This window comes from Takifugu rubripes, chromosome 6 (assembly GCF_901000725.2).
Source record: "Takifugu rubripes chromosome 6, fTakRub1.2, whole genome shotgun sequence".
NCBI lineage: Eukaryota > Metazoa > Chordata > Actinopteri > Tetraodontiformes > Tetraodontidae > Takifugu > Takifugu rubripes.
In genome coordinates, this window is record NC_042290.1 from 8,010,564 (window position 1) to 8,037,153 (window position 26,590).

At 48.1% G+C, this 26,590-nt stretch overlaps 1 protein-coding gene across 3 annotated transcripts; it reads left to right on the top strand.

The window, feature by feature from the left end:
• The first annotated feature begins 822 nt into the window (after window positions 1-822).
• On the top strand, window positions 823-26,121 carry lhfpl2a (LHFPL tetraspan subfamily member 2a). 3 transcript variants are annotated; one of them, XM_029837832.1, is made up of 4 exons: window positions 823-1,058; window positions 10,643-10,719; window positions 19,946-20,721; window positions 25,068-26,121. In XM_029837832.1, the coding sequence occupies exons 3-4, from the start codon at window positions 20,301-20,303 to the stop codon at window positions 25,322-25,324; spliced, it is 678 nt and encodes a 225-aa protein (XP_029693692.1). In that variant the 5' UTR covers window positions 823-1,058; window positions 10,643-10,719; window positions 19,946-20,300; the 3' UTR covers window positions 25,325-26,121. The 3 variants fall into 3 exon arrangements, with proteins under 3 accessions (XP_029693692.1, XP_029693693.1, XP_029693694.1); XM_029837833.1 differs by having other exon boundaries at window positions 825-962; XM_029837834.1 differs by lacking the exon at window positions 823-1,058 and adding an exon at window positions 10,086-10,184.
• The last annotated feature ends 469 nt before the right edge of the window (window positions 26,122-26,590 follow it).

Here is a 26,590-nt window from a genome sequence, read left to right on the forward strand (position 1 = left end):
TCTATATTCTCAACAGAGCCACTGCTTCGCCACATTCAGAGAAACCAGCTGATGTGGTTTGTGCATCTGGTCAGGATACCACCTGGAAGGATCCTTGGGGAGGTGTATTGGGCAAATCCGGCTGGGAGGAGTCCCCGAGGTGGACCTCAGCCCCGCGAGTGAGGTCTGGCTGGCTCCCATCGAGCGCTGGAGCGCCTTGTGGTTGAGCTGGAGGAGTTAGCTGCAGAGAGAATGTTCTGGGTTTCCCTGCTTAAAGCAGAGGACTAGACCAGAAATGAATCTCTTTAAAACTTTATTATATCTAATAAAATATTAGTTGCATTGATCCATTTATGGTACCAGCTGTCTGCAGTTGAAATTTAATTTAGTATACTGCATTTACCGGTTTATGCAAAGGAAATTGATTTGGTTTTCCATGTAAACTTACATTAATGATGTTTAAAGCCACTGTAGCGCTTTAAAATACATGTCTGCATTACCTAGATAGAAAATGAGGAAATAAAAAGAACAAATAAGGACTGTGCGCACATGCAGCTAGTGTGCAAACCGTTTGAAAACAGTTAGACACCAGATGTGCAGCAGCAGGTTTCATTATTACGGTGCGGTGGTGTGTTCACGTCCACACGTACTGTAGGACAATTGAGGGGCCAAAAGATAAAACAAAATGATTTAAAGAATTATATGTAAATTAGGCGTGCCTTTCTTGTTTGTGTAAGAAGTTAAATGGTTCTGAGCTTTAATAGTTTTCATATATTGTAGTTAGATTAACTATTAGTCGTAGAGTCCGGTGAGCAGCAGTGATTTTGGGATGGGGGAGGGAGCTAACCGGGCAGTCACTCCCTCCCATCCCGGCGCTAGGCTCTGTGACCGGGGGAGGACGGAGCCATTCATTCTTCTGTGGTTCCGAAGCCAACGAGGAGGATGAAGAGCAGACACTGAGAAAGAGAAAGAGTACATTAGAGGTAACCTAACCCTGCGCAAACGGCAGAAACACGCGAGGAAATCCTCCAACTTAGGAAACGTCACTCCAAAAAAACAGCCAGAAAGCTGCGAAACGCGTAAGTAGCAGAAGACAAAATCCCTCTAAAACTACTTTTATCCAGCGATAATTAAGTCTATTCGCCTGCGAAGCTCGACTTTGGTCGGAGACCGCATCGTGTGAGTGCTCCTTCGGGTTTTTCCACCTTCCCAGCTGTGGTAAAGCCTGACGGAGCTGAGAAAGGGAAAGTCGTGGCACCAAAGCCGAGCAGACGGATGCTTTTCCGGGCAACGCAGCGCACTGTGACCGTAATGTGGTCCAGGCTGCGACGCACCAGTCACTTTTCCATTTAACCGACCAGTTCCAGAATGGAAATTGCTGTACTGGTATCCAGTCAGGTTAGAAAAGAGATTCCAGCGTATTTTGTGTGTGTAGGAGGTTTTCACTAAGACTCGGTTTTGATCATTAACACAAGTGCTCTCGATAAATAAAATATGCATATTATATACTGACTGATGGGATTTCTCCCAAAATAATCAACTCTACCACTTTGTTTTCCATTAGCTTTCCCCCCAAATGCCTCTCTGACCTCTGACACCTGATTCTGATTGTTCTGTGTGCGTGTCAGCAGATATATAGCAGGTTTTAGGTTTCGCTGCTTAAAGAAAGCCTGTCATTTATCTTGACAAAGTGCATCAGAGATTCTTGTTTTTGTGTCATCAGTAAACCCGAGACCTGACCCCACCTGCAAACTACTTTGTATGTGAAAGAAGAAATCGCCCCTGGGGGGGGGGCAGGGAGCTGTGTAACAGTTATTTGAAACATCATGACCAGGTTTTTGTGTAGTTAACGCACAGAAAATCGTACTTAATTGCTGAACAAACATTTATTTCCTATGTGATGCCTGTTCTAAACCAGAACTGTTGGTTTTGTACGGTAGGAACCAACGCAGATGTGTTAAATCTCATTTTCCGCATGGAATTTGATCTGTACAAACACTATAAATGGCACTAAGGCCAGGTTTATGTCATCGTAAAATGACCATATTAAAGTCTTGTCTTTAACCAGTGATGTGTTAATGGCACTTGTGGTTAAGGTAACTGCTTATTTGTGCTATTTAAATGACTTGTAGAGTATAATACCCAGATTTTTTTGACTAGCAACAAAGATGCCGGTCGCTGAAACGTCCAGCTTGCGTAAAAGTGCACGTTGCCCAGAGCTCTGTGTTCGGTCCATTTAAAAAGCCTGGCATTCATTCATCGCTGTCCTCCAGAAGGCTGCCTGTCTGTGTTTAAGCAACAGGGGAAGCAAGAGTACACACATTTCTCTCTCCATGGCGAGCTGGCAGTGTCGATGCTTTGGAAACCTCTGTTTTCCCCTCTGCTTTACTCAGGAGAGGAAAAAAGTATCAGCACCCTCACTTTAGCCTGGTGCCCATCGTGTATTTAGTGATGCTTTTCATGCATGTGTCCTACGACGTGGCTAAATTTAAACTGCCAGACCACATCATCCTTCTTTTATGCCTTCTGGAGCTCCATTGTGCTAGATCCAGTATACCAGGTTGTGTTTTATCGGACCAGTCGGGGTTTGAAATACGTCCCCGCACATCTGTCTCCTAGACGTCTTCTTTAGCGTCCAGTGGCGTAAACATAACTTTGAGAGGCCTCCTGATTGAAATTAGAGCCGGTCCGCACCTGAAACCAGAGCCGAGATCTTCGTTTCGCCGTGACCAAAGTGTGAAATCCACTAAATGAACGGCTGCTCCCGTGTCAGAGGTTAAACCCGGAAGACTCCGGTCGGCTCAGACGGACATCTGGAATGCAGTTTTTTTACAGCAAACCCCTGCTGCGCATATCCTCACAAGTAGATGGGCCTGATAACAAGGCCCGTTTATTTGCGTCCTATGTGTAATGCCGCACTTGTGCACGCATGCACATCTGCTTTAGGCCGCGCTATAAAACCATGAGCAGGACATCGGAAGTGTTCTAATTAGACCAATGCATCGCAGGCGGCGTCTTAATAACCCTCGCGTTGCCATGGTGATTGTTTATTTGGGTTTGACATTGATGTAATGCGAGAAAGGATACTTCACACGAATCTAAACTAGGTCACATGACGTGATGCCGTTTTTCCATTCCAAGATTTAAAAGGAGTATTTCTGCCTAAATTAAAAGCAGCCGCGTGTTGGAGTTCGATTCCTCCTTCGGAGTTGTGATATTTCACCGGTGCTGGAAAAGTCTGTGTCGGATCAGCACATCTCAGAGATTCTCTGCAGCTGTCTGTCTCACCGAAGCCTAAAAACAAAACACATTTGAAGCCAGTTTGGCCCGACTGCGATGTTTTCCATCCACGCTTTAAACTGCGTTTGCGTCCCGATTGTGTTTCGCGTCTGGAGTTGTTTGCTTACTTCTCAAGGACCATCTCCACTCTTTTAGGTGGCAAAGTCTTCAGATCCTTTTAAAAATGGCGGGTGCTTCTTTTGGGCAACTAACATACCTTCGCATCGCTGCTGTTTCCTGTTGTAAAACTTTTGACCCTCCCCTGAAGTCCCCGGAATCCTTTCCTGGGACGTGAACCCATCAAGAAAGTCGTACTTCCGTCACAACTGTGAGCATGTTTCTCTCATCGTCAGCTAATGGCCCTCCTCTCTGCTGTTCTTTGCTCCACTGGTCACTCTTTTTTTGGTCGGACTCCCCCCACGCCCGGGGCCTCCTTGTGGCTCCTGTGGTTGAGCCTCTCCTCAGGGTCCGTGGTCCTTCAGCGGCTCTGCAGCCTGCTGTTTACCGGGAGATTAGCAGGGTGGGGTCCTCACAATAACAAAGCCCTCACCCTAAACTTCCCTCAGTCAGTTGGAATCTGACTGTGGGCCTGCGTGGAGCATGCAAGTGAATGGCTGGTGAGGGAGTCTTGGGGGTGGGGGGGGGGGGGGACCCTCCTGTCGGGTGAAATGAGGAGAAAGAATCTGCGCTGGGTTTTTGTTCCTTTGTGGTGGGCCGGGGGTCAGTCTCAGGGGAGAATCCACGGCAGACGGACGGCGGGCTTTGCAGCTGCGTGGCCCCCAGCACTTTATCTGGTCCCTAAGCAACTGCCGCCTCATTAAACTCTGCTCAACGTTCGCGTCTCAGTCGACATTGTCTCCGGCTTTTCCGCCTCTGCTCCTTATCAGACAGCGTTGTGATCAAACATGTTTGAATATGAAGCTGGATTTACACTCAGCTGTATGTTAATGGTGGAAGGTTATCACCCACCACAATGGACAGCCTGTGCGCAATGTGCGATAAGGCGGTATCATATGTTCGGTTTGGTTTCGGGGATGGAAAATGCTTGAAGCCAGACGGAGATTACATGATATTATCCTTTGTGTTTGTGTCAAAGTTGAACGTCACACTGTGCTTTGAAGTTTCAGATGAATAATGGTCAAGAAAGGAAATGGAAACCACAAAGAAACGGTCTTTTGTAGGCCCATCATATTAATCAGGTTTTTCAGAAAAATCAGGATTAGCTGGTGACCAGAGGTCTGGTCCTCTGTGTTTAAGTCCTGGTTTAACCAGCACCATGGAAACGTAACCCTGGTTTTGAACTGGCAGGCTGTCACTAGTCTTTATCGGCGCTACACCCTAGTAGCTCTGGTTCAGCAGCTGGACTTGTTGCCATAAATCTCTCAACATGCTTCGCCAGAGCCAGTTTTTTTAAGAAATCCCGCTCACATTACTAACTGAATTAACAGCGACGGGCCCTTCCTTTTGTTACGACCTTCCAGGTTTGCATTCGTCCCAGACAGGAAAGCAGAAATTATAGTCCAAATGAAATAGAAATCGTCAAATTTAATAAGCTGTAGCTACCCAGAAATGAGTTTGCGCTGTCAATCTTTCTCCTTGGCAGAACATTTATTGTTTCAATCGTAATCAGTTCAGTTCATTCCAAGCTTCCAAGCAAATTAGCGTGCTATGCTAACAAATGTAAAGATAAGGATTTGCTTTTGGATTTTGTCTGACACAGTGAGGAAATAATGTACGTTAAAAGAGCCACTGGTGGCACCAGTCGGACCACACGTACGCACGCATGCATCTGTGCTGGGACTAGATGTAGATCATCGTCCCATACCGTTTTTTGGGTCAAATGAGATACTTTGAAGGTGATAAGTTGGCGATGTGAACCCAAGAACACACTCTGATCGTATTGTTCCTTGTGGACGGAAACAGAAATGATTAAATAAGAAGACTAAGAGTCTTTCGTTGCATATTAACTGCAGCAGCCCTGCTGGGTCAGACATCTGTGATCCATCTCCCAGAGATGGGTGTCTGGAGCTGCCTCTGTACGCCCCTGGGCTCTTCGTCCTCCTCCTCCTACGCCCATCCCTCCACCAGAGTCAGGACTTGCCTTTGACAACCCTGCTGCCCCAGAAATCATTCATTTGGTGGGGCCACAACTTTTTAACAGTCACCTCTGACCTTCATTGTTATTCTCTCCACATGTATGAATTTGTTATGTTGGAGGTCAAATCCGCCGTATTCAAATGACATTTGCATTCTGAGGGACAGATTTTGTCAAAATAGTCACATTTTGGGGTCATGTTAATGCAAATTTCAGTCAATCGAACCACGGTGGAAGCGGAGCTATGCCACAGACCTCCCTGTGTGTCCTCTACACTACTGGAACTACTTTTCATTAAAAAATAGAGTAACAGTAGAAAGTGTTGACACTGCCCTTGAGCTCTCAAACGACACTGAAATTGGCATCATATGAGAAAATATCTGCTCATGCAGTGGGCGGACCTTGTTAACCAGAGCCGCTGCAGATGCAGCGAGGCGATGGAAGACTGTCAACACCTCGACGGCGTTGTGACCGCAGAGCTTATTTCAGGCAGTTTAATGGCAGTCATGCACTTCCCATCCATCCATCCATCCATTCTCTGCCGCTTATCCGGGGTCGGGTCGCGGGGGCAGCAGCCTAAGGAGAGAATCCCAGACTTCCCTCTCCCCAGCTACTTCCTCTAGCTCATCCGGAGGGATCCCCAGGCGTTCCCAGGCCAGTCGAGAGACATAGTCTCTCCAACGTGTCCTGGGTCTCCCCGGGGGTCTCTTACCGGAGGGACATGCCCTGAACACCTCACCAGGGAGGCGTCCAGGGGGCATCCTGACTAGATGCCCAAGCCACCCCATCTGGCTCCTCTCAACGCGGAGGAGCAGCGACTCTACTCCGAGCTCCTCCCGGATGGCAGAGCTTCTCACCCTATCTCTAAGGGAGAGCCCAGCCACCCTACGGAGGAAGCTCATTTCAGCCGCTTGTACCCGGGATCTTGTTCTTTCGGTCATGACCCAAAGCTCATGACCATAGGTGAGGGTAGGAACGAAGATCGACCGGTAAATCGAGAGCTTCGCCTTTCGGCTCAGCTCTCTCTTCACCACAACGGACCGGTGCAGAGCCCGCATTACTGTGGACGCCGCACCGATCCGCCTGTCGATCTCCCGCTCCATTCTTCCCTCACTCGTGAACAAGACCCCGAGGTACTTAAACTCCTCCACTTGGGGCAGGATCTCCTCCTTTACCCGGAGAAGGCACTCCACCTTTTTCCGGTTGAGAACCATGGCCTCGGATTTGGAGGTGCTGATTCTCATCCCAGCCGCTTCACAGGCGGCGGCGAACCGATCCAGTGATAGTTGGAGGTCACGGGCCGATGAAGCCAACAGGACCACATCATCCGCAAAAAGCAGAGACGCGATCCTGAGGTCACCAAACCGGATCCCCTCAACACCATGACTGCACCTAGAAATTCTGTCCATAAAAATTATGAACAGAATCGGTGACAAAGGGCAGCCCTGGCGGAGGCCAACCCTCACCGGAAACGAGTTCGACTTACTGCCAGCAATTCGGACCAAACTCTGGCACCGATCGTACAGGGAGCGGACAGCCCGTATCAACGGGCCCGACACCCCATACTCTCGGAGGACCCCCCACAGGACCCCCCGGGGGACACGGTCGAATGCTTTCTCCAAGTCCACAAAACACATGTGGACTGGTTGGGCAAACTCCCATGTACCCTCGAAGACCCTGCTGAGGGTGTAGAGCTGGTCCACTGTTCCACGCCCAGGACGAAAACCACATTGCTCCTCCTGAATCCGAGGTTCGACTATCCGGCGGACCCTCCTCTCCAGTACCCCTGAATAGACCTTGCCAGGGAGGCTGAGGAGTGTGATCCCCCTATAGTTGGAACACACCCTCCGGTCCCCCTTCTTAAAAAGAGGGACTACCACCCCGGTCTGCCAATCCAGCGGCACTGCCCCCGATGTCCACGCGATGTTGCAGAGTCGAGTCAACCACGACAGCCCTACAACATCCAGAGCCTTAAGGGACTCTGGGCGGATCTCATCCACCCCCGGGGCCTTGCCACCGAGGAGTTTTTTAACTACCTCGGCAACTTCAGCCCCGGAGATACGAGAGCCCATCTCCAGGTCCCCGGGCCCTACTTCCTCACTGGAAGGCGTGTTGGTGGGATTGAGGAGGTCCTCGAAGTATTCCTTCCACCGATCCACAACATCCCGAGTTGAGGTCAGCAGCACACCATCACCACTATACACAGTGTTGACAGTGCACTGCTTCCCCCTCCTCAGACGCCGGATGGTGGTCCCTGATCGTGTAAACACTCGTGTGATTGTATCCTCTTTTCACAATCATTGGGCGTATTAAGGGGGCCTGTTACTGCAGTGCTGTTGGAATCCTGGGGGCCAATCGCCCGTGGCTCAGTGGGAAACCCGATTCACAGACGAGACGGGGAAGATGATGCCAGTTTGTCTTCGAGACATGATAACACAATTTGGAGGACATTATAGCTGCAGGAATGAGTCTGCGTGACCTCACGCGAAACCTTCCTGCTCATTATGTCTGTCAACATGTCTGAGAAACTTGGTTTGCATCCAATCCACCGAAATTACCCCCGTGTTGACACGAGAGAGCCCATAATCCACCTGTCTTTTATCATAAAGTGAGGGGTCAGTGATGACCTCACCGCATTTTGTCAGACAAGACTAATAACGTTAGCCGTCGCTGTTTGATCTCTGCTTCCTCGGTGATTCCATTTCTGACTTTTCACCCTCAAAAGCACTCCACCGCCGGTAATAAAGTGCTGCGACCTAGCATTAAGCTGAGATGGTACAAAATGATGTAATATGTAAGGGCTGTGTGCGGTCTGTGGTTTACAGGCAGGACAAGAACATGTGCACGCATGTACTGCAGGCACACACGGGGAAATTGGATAGAGTGTGGATAATTGTTACATTAGTGCAGAGTATGCAATCAGCGTGTGCCTGGGGGAGTAAAGCACACCTTGTGTTTTCACTTTACAGCCTGAGTCCTTTTGTAATGGCTTATGCTGCAGTGTTAAGTGTTTTTGTGGGGGAGGAACGGAGGGGCTCGTTGTCACGGGGAATTAGGAGCTAACTGAAGAGGCAAAGCTTGACGTTAGCGGCATGATGTCATTCAGACGGGGGTGTAATGCCACCGAACATCGATTTTTGAGTCCAAAAAGTCATTTCAAAGAGGAAACAGGTTAAAGGCCTTTTTACATACCACAGACATGGAAATCGACAGCCTGCACATTGATTACAACCAGAGAGGTCTGAGTTAGCATGTGCAGCTAACAGGATTATATCACACAGACCCCTTAATGCGTTCTTTTAGCGGACTATTATGTCATCATAATGTGATAACGGGATCTAGGCTTGTCTGAGAAGGTCCTGTTTCCTTGTTTTGGGGGAACATACCAACATTGAATCAGAAGGACCCTTATTGTTGCCGTGAACTAGCTTTGTTTCTGTTTCTCATCCACCATCAACAGGCCCAGCTCACACCCAGAGCGGAAGAGGCACAGGCACCAGAAGCTTGACACCCCCCCCCACCTTTTTTCTCTTTGAACACCTTCTGGCATCACTTTCAAAGCCCCTCTGTCTCAATGCTGCCCCTTGAAATAATATGTGCTGAATAAAATACAGCTGCCAAGCAGGAAGTGACAACGCTTATATTCCGCTCCAGCAAAGATTTGTGCGCATCCCGCGTGTTTACGCTACAGAGCACATCGTCTCGATCAAATTTCTCCTTTTTTAAATTAACAAAGCAGAAAAACACTGTCCCACATGCAGGATAATCATCCGCTGTGCTGCCACTGCGCGGTTTCTGTGGTGCTGATGCAGCAACGGTTCTCTATTTCCAATAAAAAAAAAATGTTCCAATGAGACGCGGACTTAAAACACTCCAACTGCCAAGCGTGATGATGTCACTGTCACTTCTGTTTGGTTTCGAACGAGCAAACAGCAGCTGCAATGCACATTTAGTCTCATGACAGGAGCGCTATACAATTAAATCCACACTCACTGCATGTCTTGTGTTCTGTCAGTTGCACAACAGATGGGCACACTTGTTTTAACTTTAATTGTTCACTCAAATGTAAAATCAGGTCGTCCCGCTCCCGTATTCACCTGCTGTGTGCGTCACGCCGCCTGTATTGGGAATAAAAATCCTAGCTAAGTGTCAAAACTTGTCCTTTTCTTCCTTTCCGTGACCCGTAAATCTTTAAAGAAAAACCCTTTGTGTTGGACCTGGCTGCAGAAAACTTTCCTATTTCACAAGCCAGGCCTCATATTATGGTCTGCCCCCAGCTGGGAAGGATTTGGTATCAGCTCTAAACCCCAAGAAAGAGTTGTCTTCAAATCAATAGAATTAAAAGAGAATTTGTTTTGAACACACGCTGTTAACGTGTGTATTTTTCCAGGTGGATTATTGTCTCTGTTATAGTTATTGAGGCAGATTTCTGCTTGATTTTCCCACCACGGCCACTGCCGCCTGCGCCTGTCACAGCCGCACATTTAAGACAACTAATGAACAATTTATCCTTCTGCATTTTGGATGTAAAGCAGTTATTTAGCATCATGTTTGAGAGAGTGGTTCTGTCTAAGTGGAATATTCTGTATCTGTTAATGTGATGAGGAAGTGAGATTATAGACCAGTGTGTTAATTATCCACGGTCCGTCGTATGTGTTCCAGTAGAGTGACTAATGACTGTCAGGAGACTGTCCTCGAGCATTTCAAAGGCTTGTTGGGGTTTTTCTCCTCACAAATGCTCAATTTGCAGCCCCAAAACCGAGAAGGAATGTAGAGAGCAAGAGGACTGCATTCATCTGCGTGGAGAGACTAACAGGATGATTGGATACGGGTGAGGAAAGCAGAGCTGGGAGGCAGAACAAGGTTAACCTAATAGAACTCATGTGAACTGTCACAGGAGCAGCGATTCTACGTTTTATTTGTACTGATCTAACCAGCTCGCGTGTTTAGGTGTTGGATGGTACTCTGCCCTTTTAGATTTGTGGCATTAAAGTTCTGAGGTATGTTCAAGGCCACCTGGAGAACAAACATTTGTACTGGTTTTTTAATGAAAGGTCATTTAATCGCTGCTATGTGGTGCTGACGTGAGGCAGCTTTGCCACAGGGTCCCACGTGGAGCCGATGAAGGGACATCAGCGCCCCTGATTTCTGGGTTTATGAACAGGTGAAACAGTTTAAACGCTGTCCCCAGGTGCACGCAGACGCTCGTTTTGTTGGGGGTGGGGGTGTGGGGGGGTCCTCCCTGGGAGAGATGTTGCCGCCCGGACTCACTGTGCACTTTCTCTGCAGCGACCCAGAAGGATTCCTGCACCGTTTGGATTGAACTGAAGCTTTTCCTTCGCGTCCTCCAGAAGATTCCACACGAGGTTTGTGTTTTATTTGCTCCTCTGTTGTCAGCATGTGTCCTGACTAACAGCCTGGTTTCCTGCTTTTCTTCTGATGATATTATTGGGGTTCCTGCCACCTGTCTGAGTTGCTGGAGGAAATCTTTTCCCATGACTCCTATTGTTCCCTCCAGGTGTTACCTAACAAGACTCCTTTAAAAAATCCTGTCGGCACTTTCTTACCTCATTCTGACACTAAGCATGCAAAAACATACAGGATGTGATTAATCACAGAGCTGAATAACATTGGCTTTTTAACTGGAGGTGTCTCCCATACAGTAGAATCTGTGTGTATTTCCTGATCTCCTCCTGAACCGTGAACTGTAAATTACCCACGCTTCTGTCTCCGGAACCCCAGTCAGCTGAAGGAGAAACGACCCATTCTGTATTTTCCTTGCCTGACTCTTCCAAACTGTCTGGTATATTTATCTGGATGAAGAAGGAAGTCGGGGGTGAACGTGTTTTTCCTATAGGAGGGAAAACAACAGCCTGAGAGATAATGAGTCCGGACCACCTGTGAAGGTCATTTCAACGTGGAAAACCCCTGCTAACATAATAAACAGAAACAGTCGTTTGTCATTTTGCTCCTAACATAGGGGGACTTTGTGTCAGCGGGCCACTTCCTGTTATCTCAATTGTTTTTAAATGGACCTCTGAACACGTCGGTGGGATCCATCTGCTTCTGACGCGTCGGCTTCCAAATCTTGTCATCGTTGCTGCCGGAATATCTCTGTGCTCGTACGATTACACATCTGAGATGGGCAGATTTTTTTTTTGAGCTCTCAACACTCATCTTGTCCTCTTGTGAAAACTCGTCTCCCTTTACCTCCTGTAACCAGCCCAACAGCGGCGACAGGCATCTACACGTCTCAGTTTCCTGCCTCTTGTCTCCCCACGCTTGACCTCCATCGTTTGTCCCCATCTTGGATGTCCTCGCCTCCTTCACATGCTGTTCATGTGATTTAGAGAGCTGGGCTGATATCACTTGATGCTTTCATCATCTGAAATTCAAGAGGGTCTCGGTGCCCACGTTCCCCGGCCCCCTGCTTAATTTTGATTTTCCTCAGGCTATCAGGTTGGAGCGTGGCGTCGCCGTGGCAGTCATGGCTCAACCCCCCACGGGGAGCTTTGATACGACGGCCAGCGCAATCTGTGTTTGCAGGGGAGTTTTATCGTCGGAGCCACGGGGAAGTGAGGATTAAACTGCCCTCATCCTGAGCAAAAAACAGAGTGAGAACAATAGTTTTTACCCCTCCAGAAAAGAGGGTCACATACCATCCTCCCACTGCAGCAGATTTCCCGAGCCTGGCTTGGAAAACAGAAGCACAGGGATTTGAAGTGGAAGGACTTCTCTCTGGTGACCCCCTGCCTTAATAGTCCCTGGAGCTGTGTGCAGGTGGGGCTGGAAATGGTTAAGTATAATGGATGCAGTGTTTGGCCCTAGGCCGTAAACCCTGCAGTTCACTCACACTGGGAAACCGAGGAAGTACCCAGAGACTCCCCCAGTTCATCACCGATCCGTCCAGCAGCTAAAGGAAATGGGTGTCCAGGATTTCTCTAAGCCATTTTCCCAAGTGACCCATTTTTGTGCAGCATGAATTTTGATTCCACACCCTGTCTGTGACATAATACACAGAAAAACTCTGAGAGAGCAGCAGTGGCTTCAGCCACACGCAGAAGGGCTGTCAAGAGAGCCGCAGCCTTGATGAGTCTCTGCACCAGATAAATATCCATTGAAGCGTTCCGAGTTGGCGGCGGCCCGCTCGGCCACCCACTTTGAGCGCTGACTGCGATGTGTCAGATGGTCTTTGTTTTCCATCAACCTTTTAACCCGTCTTAACTCGCCTGCATGTGAGGGTTGTTATGGTCAATATGAGAAGACGAGGGTTTGTTGACCCTCCTCCTCCGAGGCGCAGCTGAAGGATAACCCCACCCCTTCTTTTGCAGTGGCTCTCACCCCACCCCACCCCACCACTAGAACCAGTCAGGCAGATTGTATAACCAGATGTTTCCAAGGGGAAAGTTTGGAACACTTACACTGAGATCAAATAATAGAGGTTTGCCTGGTTTGTGCGTCCAAGTGCACATCTGTTGATGTCGACGCTATGCTGTGTTTTTAGGTTTTATGTTCTTAGACTTAGCAGGCCTCCTGGGAAAGGTGAATTTGTTTTCCTTATCCCTCAGGCTGTTTGTGTCTTTACAGCGTCTCCGACGTCTCGTGGCTGGAGGTGTCGGTGCCTCTGTTACTGGCCCACCTCTCGCAGATGTCCTCTCCACCGTCTGGAGCTCCGGTGTCCCTTCAACACTCACAACACGGCATCGTTATTCCATTTTTCCTCCCTCCTGCTTTCCCACGCTCCTCTACCACTTCCCTGAGAGCTCACTGCTGGGATGTTCTCACCTCCAGCCCATCTGTGTGTTGCTATTCCGGCAAACTTGCCAAGAAGTTAATAAATGAGTAAATATGCCACAGAGGTGATTCCCAAACTGACCTGCAACCGCTGTCGACAGCAGCATAATGGATAAAAGGGATGTTTCAGAAAACTCTTACAGCTGCTGCTTTAAATTAAAATCCGAGTGCGTCCGGACTTTGAAGCTGTGAAAATATACTTAATGCGGCATAAAAAGGATGCATGTGCCTTTCAGCAAGCATTTTCTTAACACACGTTGCGTAATCTTTGTTTAAACCACGGAAGAAGGTGATACGGTGCGGGTCTTCATTGATTTAGTCTTTTCCAAGAGAAGTGAAAGTCTGAAAGTCATATATTGCGAGAGACGCTGGTCAGGGAAAAGCCAGGATCGCAGCCCAGGCTGTGATTTAGACGTTAAACATCTGCCCTCTTCTCCTGCTGCTGATGGGCTTCAGGCAGCTGTGTCCTTGAAGTGGCCAGATGGCGGTAGCTGCTCCCACTGTGGGATTCAAACTCAACTTTGGCCTCTTTCATTGCAAACGTATATGACTCTGAACATCTACAGGCCTCTCCACATCTCCTTTTAGACTCCAGTGATACCACGCATCTGAAGAAAGTGGTGAGAACTGGCTGGCTAAATCAAAAACAGGAAGGTTCAAAGGTGTGTTCTTGACACTTGTTAAATGCTCTTGAGAGTTTTATGGGTAATCCACTTTGGATTTCACAACATATCGAGCTGTCATTATTACTTTCCTCAAATGCAAAGTCCATAAGCTCTTGATGGATCCAAATATTCCACTGGTCTGTCTGTTTTTCCAACTTTTATTACCAAACTGAACCCTGGATAGACTCTGCAGGGCAGCCAGGTGGTGGAGTGGCATTACACATGCAGCCGTGGTCCAGATTGGAAACACGTGGGGCTAAAATCCTCATTGAGATATCCGAAGCATGTCGGAGAATCATAACATCAGCCAAAATCAAGGTTTTTTTTTCTAGTATGACATCAGTTCCTTCCTGACTCCACCTAGTCCACGTGGAGAAATATCTGTCATTGACAGACTTAGAACCTAAAACCAAAAGGAAACATTGAAGTTCCGATATTACAAAAGCTTGTTTTCCAAAATGAACTAATACGAAAACAGTCATATTCTACGCCATTGTTTTTGGTCAAATGTTATCAGGTCATCAGGTTTGCTCCGCCCTCCCCAGCCTTCTTCAGATCTACACAATACTATTGATCACAATCTGAGAAGACCAAAACGAATTACCAGCGAAGCCACAGCCAGACTCATCTGAGAACTCCCTCAAACCCCGACATGAATGATGATTCGGCCTGGCATTCGTCAGGCGCGTCCATGCACGCAGATGTTTGACTACATCTGCTGGGGATCTTTCTCCACTGTCTCTTCTGATCTTCTGCCCTTTGAAGTGAAAGTCTGCGCTGCGTCTGAGCTCTCCGGCTGGCGACTGAGAGCTCATCTGTGCGTCTCAAGACCCCACTGCTCTCTTTTTGTCTCTGAGATGATCTAGACCGGCTATTTATCTCCAAATGGAAAACACAATACTGCTTACAAAGTTGGCTTCAAAAGCCGAGGGTATAAATAGCCCAGACTTCCTCCCTTCTGAACAGTTGCAGTCCAAATGGAACTTGGACCAGCCGGGCACGTCAGTGCAGATAAAATAGAAGAGGTTAAACACGTTCACAATATAAATGGTTCTACGGGGAAGGTTCGAGGCTAGCATTAGCAACGCTGTGCTGTTCCTAAACTGACATCTTAAAATCTGCAGTAAAAATGGGACTGCGTTGCGGAGACATCGAGGCGCAACAGTAGCGCCCGACTGCATGGAGGCTTTGCAAACCATCGCTCGTTTTGCTGAGAAAAGGCATTTTTGCCATTTTTCTCAACATTAAGGGGACTTTGTGTGGCTTCTCAGTGGCCCATCAGCTTCTTACTGTCCAACTTACAACCACAGGGTAAAGGAGGTTGAGTCATCAGGTTTTACTGGAAATAGGTCAAAGGAGAGGTTTTATTAGGCTCTGGGTTGAAAGTAACTCTTTGGGTCCATGTTCCTCTGAAACTGATAATGAAGAGTTCTTCCTCGAGCTTTCCATGCTGCATTCAAGTGCCTGGCTGATCGCATTCCTTTTTCATACTTCATATGGAATTAATTTGTCTCTTCTGTCAAATGCTGTAGCTGACTGCAGGATTTTGTAAATCCAGGGACCCTCTTCGCCCACCACTAAAGAAGTATTCCATTAGTCAAACAGTTAACCATCTGCTCTGTCAGCCAGTTAGCTGCCTATCTTATCTGTCCTTTATTTTTGGAGCAGACTTTAGCTAAATCTAAGGTTAACTTAAGACACACACAACTGAGAAGTGTATTACTGAGTAACTGTGTCTCGTGATTACGTGATCATTATTGTTAATAATTAAGTATTTATGCTACTCAATGAACATTAGTCATTAGGAATTCCCACTGTAGCGGTTTAGACCAGAACCTATATATGGATCTAAATTAGTTTCCTGTTGCTATCTGTTGCTATAACTGAATATTTCCATTTTCTGGGGTTTACAAACACTAAAAAAGTAGATTTTTTTGACGAAATGCGACTTGTTTCGAAGTTAAATATTAGACTTTTACAGCATTATAGTTTACAGGATAATTTACAAACTGTATATATATGCAAAATAGTACAATAGGTCTGTTGAATATATTTAATCTGATTTGATATTTAGTTAGAAAGGTAATAAACTATTTATTAGCATGGATAGCCACTAATGTATCCACACTCATTATTATTAGCCTGAGGTTGCACTGATGAAAAGGGTGGAGAGACCAGTGAAAACAGTGTGAGGAGGTGAGAGAAACTGAGACAGAGAGACAAAAAGGAGAGACCCTCCGGAGCTCCAGTTCTTGTTATTATAACCCAGATTCAGCACTGAAATATGGCCACCATGTGGACTCCCTCAAAAAGCTCTGCTCCAGTCTCGGTCCAGCCAATAAGAGGAGATAAGGTCCGGGCAGGAGGGACGTGGGGAGGGTCTGAGAGAGAATGTCATCAAATTGTGGGAGCACAGCAGGAGAGTGAACGGCAGAGAAGCAGCATCTGCAGGAGATCTGGATTACCCGCAGATCCATGGAGACAGGTTGGACAGGTTTTCTCAATCGGCCTGCATGATTCCAGTTTAACCCTATGGAGAAACACTTACTCATTTAACTGTCCCCCGACTGACATAACGGCTCATAAATATTATGTTGTACGTCAGGGTCCAACACTGCTGTAGCATCTCAGGATGCTGAGCAGATGTGCAGAAGTGTTGGGAAAGGCTGGCTCTTGCTGTGGAAAATATGACTGCGCTCATTTGTTATTGACTGCTGTTCACAGGTTTTAGCTCACTCTTTCACAAGAGCTTTGGACGTTTTTGCTGAGTTCAACTCGTTTGCCATGTTCATCTCTGCCAGCTTTAAGATGTTTTTTTCCGGTCTTGTAGTCCACACAGAATCATCGCTGGATGAGACATCCTTGTTGTGGAACCAATCATCTGAAACATTCCCTTTGAGGAGCTCTGGGGCCTTTTCATTTGCCACAGATCTTCACAGATTAAGCGGTCCCTTTTCTTTTCTAACTTTGGTCTGGGTCACGTGCTGCAGATACTGCGGTCAGCTCAGACACAGCTTATCAAAACGTATCCTTTGTGCTCTCAGCCCCAGAAACATTCTCTACACCCCCTCACTCTAAACAAACACTCTCCATGGTGACGTGTTGCTCTAGTAAGAGCATGCCTATAGAGATGCAGATTGTTTCCGGGCAGAGGTGGCGCGGGACGGCAACTCCTGCTGGTTTTGTGCCCGGGTAGGAGCAAGGCTGAATGGACACTGTTGATGGTGTCTAGACTGTATTGTCCCTTATGTTTGATGACTAATTTTTCCTCACCTGTTGCGTTGAACAACATTGGCCCACCAGCTAGCTGACAGGTAGCATGCACGTCTGAAAAACTAGTCATGTTCTGTTATTTCAAATGAAATTTGATTGTATGCCGTGGTGACAATTCAGGCATCTTTAATGGTCCTTTAACTCTCATTTTGTCGTGTGAATTATTAGTTCAAGCTGTTGGTAAAAGCCCCCTTGTTGCAGCCACTTATGCAGAGCATGCTGGCAGGTAGTGTTGGAAGTGTGTGCAGGCATATGGGGATTTATGTTGGGGTCAGTGAGGTGGTGGGTGCAGGCTGAAGGCTGTAAACTCCGCTGTAAACCGAGCCTCGGATAATCCCGGGTCTACCCCACGGTTACTCAAGGAGTATAAAAGACATCATAAATCCAATAAAGCCTCACATATTCGGAGTAGCTGCCTTCAGTCTATCTTGGGAACCTTCTGTTTCTGATAACCGCTCAAATCTGTCTGTCTGGGAACACTGACCAGACGTCTGGGTGCATGTTGATGTGACAAATACCAGCATATTAATAGCAGACTTGTCCAGACATGCTTTAGATTGACTAATGCACATTCAAGGCAGCTTTTGACAAATTGAGACCCACCGGGGTACTGTGTAACCAACAGGCACGTGATGCAAACATACTGGACCCACAGCAAGGTCAGAGGTTATGTGTGCCGGTCGTTCAAAAGCCCTATCTCCCCAGCTGGTTTGAATTGTTTCAATTCCAAAGTGTTTTCCTTCAATATTCTTGTCAGTGATGAATTAGTCTTCCCAACTGGCCAGCAAATGTTTGACCCTGAGACTCAGGGCTGCCAGTTTGTCTTAAACCCTGATGTCAAGCACCGGCCTTGGCACCCAGCACCAAACACCCCTCCGTCCTGAAAGCTTACCATCTTTGGCCAGAGAGTTTTTTTTGGAAAAGTTTCATTCGAGAAGTCTGCATCTGTTTTTGCATCTGTTCACGGTGAGGCAGCGAGAGCGCCCGTGATTCACAAAAATAATTTTGGTGCGGATCCACAGAGGCGGGCCCTCCAATGATCTCATCTCGCTCGCTGCAACAACACACACACACACACACACACACACATGGCCTGTCTGCAACCGCAGATCTGGGCCATTGTCTGGGCCCGGGGAACAGTTGTTGATATCTGGACAGGATGTGACAGATCCAAGTTTGTGTAATCCTCTGACTCACTCGCCTGCTCAGTGATGACCACAGAGGTCAACCGCGGCTCGAGTGACCCAGTGTAAGGGGGGAATCCTTACGGTGCAGGCGGTACACGCGTCAACAGCAGCCCCCGACTCTCTGCTGCGCTGCCAAACACTGTGAGACGCAGACTCCCACGAGACGGAGAGGAAACCGGCGCTGGAAAAAAAGCCCCCCCCCCTCACCCAAAAAAAAGAAACAACTGTCAGCTTTGGATCACAGCCGTATTTGTAACATCTGACTGAAGACTCGGACGGTCCTAATCCAACTTATCTTTACACTGTGTTATTGTTCGAGGGGATCTCGTGGTCTATCATTACCACGTTATCCGTTTACTGGGCAACTGAGAGCGGGCAACACTTCAAACGAGCCTTTTCATGTAAAAATAACGTCACGGGGTGTGAAAAGGAGCTCGGGGTAATTCTGATGCAATTATTATATTAGCTGAATAGATTAGTTTACGACTTGGTGGGAGACGCTTGCGTCGAGGACCAGACCTATTTAGAACTTAATTGTTTTACAGTTTAAAGAGAAACTGTGCTGTGGTCAAACACGGGACAGTAAAGTATACAGTAAAGGAACGGTTTAACACTTTAGGGACATATGCGTGTCTGCTGGGGATTAACCCCCCCCAAAAAAAACCTCTGGCATGAAATAAATGACTTTTACATTTGTTTATTGTGTGAGATAAGGAATTCCGCATGATCGGTAGCGAGACATTGGCGAAGCGCACAGAATGACCCGTAATGCTTAAACAAGTGAGTTGTCTCCCTGTTTCACTGCTGTGATATTAATATGTTGTCTTTGGCTGATGCTGGCGATTCCTCCTGCTCTTTGTGTAGCTCTTTGTTGGTTGTGCGGTAGGTTGCCGTGGCGTTCCCTCTGGGAGTGGCTGTAAGTTGTTTGAAATGTGCTGTCACTACTGTATCCACAGTATCCACAAATAACACCGGAATTCCTGCAGAGCCTTCTCCATGTGTGGTACATGTGAAAAGACAGTGTTTTTGTTCCTTCGGTAATGCTCATAACACGTCACGTTTGGAAGGTCTTTGTCATATCGCTGAGTCAGCAGTGAAGCCGTGAAGATGTCAGTGAGGTTATCTGCGGTCATGGGGCAGCAGGACATGGTTATCAATGTTTATCCACCGTTGGCTGACCCTGGGTCAGCCGTGTGGGCTGGCTGATGAGCCACCTCCGGGTTCTTTTTCTCTCTATGGCCACATCCGCTTCCCATTCCGCTGTTTCGCGACGGTATTAGCTGCTTCTCCACCTTCATGCTGGGTTTTACCGTGGGTTTTTTCTAGTTTTCCTCCATCCATCATCAGTGGGGCAGATCCACTGGGAGCAGTGGAGCCAGAGAGAGCCCCGATCACAAATCCTCAAGCATAAACACAGTGAAAACAGAAGAGGCCCACTTCAAATGAGCACATCCCTACACAACTCATTAGAGCCTCTCCTGAAGATCCACAGCAGGCCTCCTTCTCCCGGCTCCTCCTCCACACTTTCCTCACTCCCTCCATATGACAGAGGAGAAGTGGGAGCGGAACAATTACTGATTAATCTCAGACCTTCTCTGACTTGCACAATCAGATTTAATGTGCGCAATTAAAGCATTAACCTCGTCCTGCCTTCTCTCTGTTTTATGTTTTAGGTGTGTCTGATGTGACGCCAGCTGGCTGGCTCTGGGGACACAGATTCAGTACAATGTAGAAACCAAAACCAGACAGAAAAAGAAGTCTGAAGAGCGAAAGGAGCTCGATTCGACGGAGGAGGAACAACAGCTGTGGCGAAGTGACACAAGCAGGAGATAAGAAGAAGCAGCGAAGGAAAAGTGGGAAGCAGCTGTAAATCATTTACTTGGAAACTTCCTCGTCCCTCTGAAGTGTTCACTCGGGCTCGCGTCCCTGCCAGAGAAGGATCCGAACCCCCCCAGAGGGATTGTGACCCACCCTCCATCTCAGCAGCGTTGAAACCCGAACAGAGGGAGCCTCCAGCCGCCGGCAGCCATGTGCCATGTCATTGTCACCTGCCGCTCCATGCTGTGGACTCTGCTGAGCATTGTGGCTGCGTTTGGAGAACTCATCGCCTTCATGAGCACCGACTGGTTGGTGGGGTACCCCCGCACCCCTGACGCCGTCTTTGGCCCCCATGGGGCCACCACAGCCGGAGAGGCCTACAGGCCGACTTTAGGCATCTACGGCCGCTGTATAAAACTGCCCCACCTGCAGCGTGGAATACTGTGCGGACCCTACGCCATACATTTCGGGGAGATTGCCAGCGGGTTCTGGCAGGCTACCTCCATCTTCCTGGCAGCGGGGATTCTGCTGTTGTGCGCCGTGGCCTTCATCTCAGTCTTCACCATGTGCTTCCAAAGCATCATGAAGAAAAGCATCTTTAATGTGTGCGGACTGCTGCAAGGGATTGCAGGTGAGAGTTGCATCAAAAAAACGGCGTCGTCCGCTCCAGCTAGAAGATTTAAAAGTTGTTTCTACTCATTTTGTGTGATCGCAAATGTGTACAGAGACATTAAAACTACAGAGAACTTTGCATGATTACAGAATCAACATTTAGAAGACAGTAAATATGTCAAATGCCTGTAAGACCACTACTTACCTCTGTCTAAACTGAGGGGCTACTGTCTTTCATTTTCTGAAAATGTCAGCCCAGCCTGCTTTTCTTTCCGTGCCGTGGTTTGTCAGATGTGAAGAGGTAGTAAGTCTGCAAGAACTGCCCTCTCTTTTTATTACATTGTTAACTTTTTCCCCTCATTTTCCAAGTCTAGAACAAAATGCTGCTTTGTGCTTCCCCTGCGGTTGACCGACACATCTTACAGTAGTTGAACTAGTCTTTTGCTTACATAAACTGGCCTGGAGTCCCACATGTAGGTGGGTCTAAATCCATACTGTAAATAATACACACCTCAGAGCCAGACTGAAAACAATGGCTGGGCTGCGCCGCTAACAGTCTCTCATCCATCTAGGGAGGGACATTAAAACTTAGCTCATTTAACTTTTGTGTCTCCTCATTCTCCTCCCTACAAGGTAAATGAGGAGTTTCGGCTGCGCACGTTCATTATGAGTGCCAGAACGCCCACGGCGACAATGATATGTTTGATTCTTGTGGAGCCTTGTATGAGCTTTCAGCCGAGCAGTTAGACACCACAACCTCTTTCCACCCTGCAGAGCTGCCGCTCGTAGCAACTGCCACCCAAATATTTACTTTCTGCCCCGGCTTTCTGACCCTCTGTTGGTCTGGAGTTAAACACGCATGCGTATCTGCGTGTGTGTGCGACGGGTGTGTGACTTGTGTTCACCGTGGGGCTTCTGGGGCCAACATTAAAGCCACGATGGTGAGTTATGGAGGGGAGAGATCATTCTCACCAGGCCTCCTCACTATAGCTAAAGCTTCTGGCACTCTGCTGATTATGGCTGTCCTCCCCCGCAGTTGTTTATTTGGTGCACGACTAAAAAGGAAAAAGGGTGGGTGGATGGTGAAGGACAGGCAACGCTGTAAATCCAACTCACAGGGTTACTGACCCGACAGGCTGCTAAGATTTATGACAGGCTACTGAAAGGATTGCTCAAACCTGATTATCTTAATGCTAATGTCCAATGTGGACCCAGTGTCTTTGATTCACTGGTTGTTCAACGGACGGAGCTCTCGGTAGCAGTTTTTATTATAGATTTGGGGGAAAAAAGTTGTAATGGCAGTTCATTAAAGATTTGTAGACCGCTTCTGTTTTAACATCTTAACTTGTTGTAGATTTAGCAAACGTCAAAGGACTTTATTTATGTAGCACTTTGCCACTCATCTTGACTGGGGGCATTGGCGTCCTCGCAGCTTTCCACCTGGTTCTAATTCAGCCCTACCCTGGCCAAAGCCATGACACTGTTCAAGTGCCAGCTTGAAGCACTTTTCTGATCACCCCAGCCAGTCTGTTCCTGCTGAAATAAACATTAAAGCAACCAGGAATGCTGTTCTTCACCAACTATATCAAGCAACTGAGCTCACAAGATATTTCCCAGGTCCTTCGGGGTTGTGCGGTCATCGCCAGTTGTGCGGTCATCGCCATTGAACCAATAAGTTGTCAGCTTTTGAGCATGGAAAGGAAGAATGCAGACAACAGGAGGGATAAAGTTACCTAATCAGGAAGTACTTTATTTACCAAATATGTGGTGGAATTGTGGCTAATGAAAGTGGGGAAATACAGCTCTGAGTCTGCTTATTGTGAAGAGGAAGAGGATGTGGAAGAGGAAAGTGGGTGAATTGAGCTTCAAAAAGAATGGGGGGGGGGGGGGTTTCCTTTGTCAGTGTGCCTAAAGACCCATAACCCCTCTAGTCATTTTATCTACAGGAAGAGAGACGACCTGACATATGTTTTGTTTGAAACCCACCTGTGTCTTTGTCCTATTTCCACTACGGTGTCACACACAGGAGTGTGTTGTCTCTCGGTGAGGCCAGTGTGAGATGTCAGTCTATCTTCTACCCGGACTAAATCATCAATTTCTGCTAATCACTGTTTCCATTATTCATGCCGACTCTTGGGTAATGAGGAAGCTGGAGCCAGACAGCAGATATTTGGGGAAGTGATTGACCTCAGATGTGGAGATTGTGATTCCGTTGCCAGAGATGGTCACGTCATCGGCTGTGGAGCAGCTCCAGAGCTCATGAACCTAATCTCCACATTCGCTGATGTCACTTGTGCTTTTTAACCGAAGAGTCTCGGTGACACACTTTCTGCTGGCCGCAGCTTGGATTCCATTAAAGTGACGGTCAGTTTGAGCTCAGACTGAAGGTAAATCCATTGCCTTTACGGAATTGAACAGCTTTAACAGACGGCCCTCTGTCCGGGGTCAGGTAAACTGTGAATTCTGGGAGCGCGCGGTCGGAAACCCCCTAAAAATGTCTCGTTCACTGGTAAAGCCAGACAAAGGTAGAGGCAAAATTATTGAACCGCCATCGTCATTCGTCACTCACGCTGTACATTGACTGAAAAACGGGATAGACAAACTGGCAAACAAACCGGTCCATAAATCTGACTCCGGTTTCTGTCCCTGCGGGGCTGAATGGCTTTATTAGCCCCCGTAAACTTTTCCTTGCAGCCGTGACTCAACGAGCTCATGGCAGGTGACTCAGGTCCGGCCCGGAAATGAAGGAAACAAATCGGCTGTTTACAGGAATGAAAGTGTTACTGCCAGTAGTTATTATAGTTGCATTTTTGATGAAACAGAACTCTGAATATAAGTTACATAAGACTTGGTTTTCAGCATTTTGTAATACACGAATCAGCCACTAGGGGGTGTGCTACCACGTGGTTTTCTACATTTATTATTAGCTGATTAACTTTACAGGGTGGCCTGATGCTTTATCAATTCAATGTAAAGTAGCAACAGTACAAACACTCTCCTTTTTTCCTGGAAAGCGGAATCATGGCCAGTTTTGCCACCAGATTTTCCAGCTGCGCCTTATTGCAGGGCAGAAGCTGTGGGTGTTGAGGTTATTTAGGAGGGGTGAAGTCGTCGGTGGCAGGGAGGCGGCGATCGCAAACGGCTTGATGTTGGAGGGTCTACGGCCGTCTGGACGTTCACAACGACAACCACTGCAAGGGGAATAGCGAGGCTGGAAGGGTGAATCATGGGGGTGGGGGGTGTTAGACATTTCAGCCCGTTGTTACGGGGGCGGGGGTGTCCAAGGAGGGGCGTGTGTGGAGGGAGAATTAGAACCATACCTTCAATCCATCACTGGAGCCGGTCTGGATGTCAGGCCGGTGCGGCAACATGTGGAAAGAATTTATGACCTAGTTTTCGTTTCCTTGTTTAATACGATATCAGTTGTGTTAAGAGAGCGAGAGAACGGGTGAGGAAAGAGAGGAAGCAGAGGGAGAAAGGGGGATGCGTTCACCTCCACATACGCAGGGAGGTCAGGGCTCCTCACCGTGCACTCCACTTGCCGTGCGCAGCAGCATTGCTGTAAACGTGCCTTCCTGAGCTTTGATTGGCAGCAGGCCTGTCACATGACATCGTCCGGAGGAAGAAATGGGAATCATGATGAGAAAGTCTTCTATGAGGGAAGGCTGTGTTTATGCGTCAGGAGTTTTGAGATGTCGGAGCCAAGTCGGCAACAGAAGTGGGTCAGGATCAGACAGGAAGTGACCCGAGCACCGGAGGAGGGGCGGGGGGGATCTGGGTCAGGCTACCTTTTCCTGTTGTTTCCCACTCCGAATTCAGGTTCAGCTCGTTATTTCCTGGAGGATTTCTCTGATTTTCTTCAGCTGCGCGTTCAGACAGACGGCAGGAAATCATTCTTGCTGGTCCACAGATGGTTCTGGGCACCATTGTGTGGTGGAGGAGCTCTTCTCAGAGCGCGCCGGTGGCCGTGGGGATTGTAGCCGCCCGCTCGGCCCTGGCCGAATCTCTGGGGAAGCTGAGGTATTTTGGGTGTTTTGTGGGCTGCGCCTGGAGGGTGCTGTCAGCCGCTTATTCACTTTGACAGGCTCTGCTTTAAGTTACTCACAAGACTGCATTAACATTTGTTAAGAATATTCTCGGTCTCCGGAGGATTGATGTCAGCGTATTTGAGAATCGGACACGTGTGAGACGTTTGAGGAGATCGCCCTCGACAGTTCCAGCCAGTGATGGATTATTTGGCCTTAAAGCGGCCTGATTTTAATCACAGGGCGCGCTTTGTGGAAAAATAAGTAGCTCTATATGGAACTCGCGTCCAGCTTTATGTTGTTTTCAGGGTAAACATTTCCTGTTTTCCTCTTCCGGCAGGTCTGTTCCTGATCCTGGGTCTGATGTTGTACCCTGCCGGCTGGGGTTCGGAAAAGGTGCAGCTGTACTGCGGCCATGACGCGGCCCCGTACCGGACCGGGCTCTGCTCCATGGGCTGGGCCTTCTACACCGCCATGGGCGGGACCGTGCTGACCTTCATCTGTGCCGTCTTCTCGGCTCAGGCAGAAATCGCCACCTCCAGCGACAAGGTCCAGGAGGAGATCGAGGAGGGGAAAAGCCTCATCTGCCTCCTCTGAGACCCTCCGACTCGAGGGGTTAAAGAAGAAGCAAGAAGCAGGCCGGCCGCCCTTCCTGGATGCTCTCATAAGGCTGGCCTATGAAATTCATTGTTTACCACTAAAACTGACTCTCTGTCGTCTGTTTTGTGTTTTTATCCTGGAAGAAATCTACAAGTGCCAAGTTTTTCTCAGAGTGCGTCTTTGTCTTTCTGCCACTAGAGGTGCTGTGCCTGTTGTTGCGAGCGCGCGGACGCCGAGACGAGCTCGGCCCGCCGCCACGCGCCCTGTAAATACGTGATTATCGAGGGTTTTTTTGTACATAGTTGCGATCACAGAATGATTGTTCAGCTCGATCCAGGCTGGGCTGATGATGCCACTCCTAAACACTGGTGTGTTTGCCAGCCCTTGGAGGCGTCTGTGGATTCAACGCAGCGTTCTGTGAGGTCCAAACAGACCAACCTGGACGGGTTAACCTTTTACCACGTGTGAGCGTGAGCTCAACAAGGGAACCACCACTCAGCCAGAATAAACTACTCCCAGAACCGGAGCGGCCGCGTTGGTCAACGCGCAGAATGTACTTTTGAATGACATTTGGAAGGAGCTCGACACGGGCGGCGCACGGACGCGCTGGGTTGCGCAATCCCAGCCGAAGCTATTGAAGATGACCTGTGAAGGATCTGTAATCCGTGCAAGGATGGACGATGAAGTATTTGCTGTCATTAGTTAACGTCAGGGAGTCTGTTGAGTCGTAGATCGTGTTCCTGTCTCTCTTATTTTGTTTCAGCCAGACAAATAAAGCAAACATCTGAGCTGGGGTGCTCGTCTCCTCCTTTCTATGAGTTCAGCGAAAGCCCGGCTGTGTGTGTGTGTGTGTGGGGGGGGGGGGGGGGACACGGGGGAGGAACGGGAGATGCAGCAAGTGGAGCAGCCAGCTGAGACCTTGGTTTGGCCCTCCAAAGTGGGGGTGGGTGCGTTTTCCAGCCAGCGGGCGATCAGTTTTTCCACTGATGCAGAACTGAACTGTGCATGTGTGCGTGCACTCATATTCCTGCTGCAACACTGAAGCGCTGTATCGTGTTTTATGAAGTAATGAAGCCGAGATTGTGACAGTCGCACAAAGTCGTCCGGTGTCGGGAGATTAGAAAATGAGCTTTGAACGTCAATATGAAGGGTGATTGTGGCAGATTTACCTGCTGGGAACAGGAAATGAGAATTCCCCAGTTTTAGCGTATTGTTAAGTTGATTTTCTCATTAGTTTAGGAAACTTTATCTGGCACCTTCCTC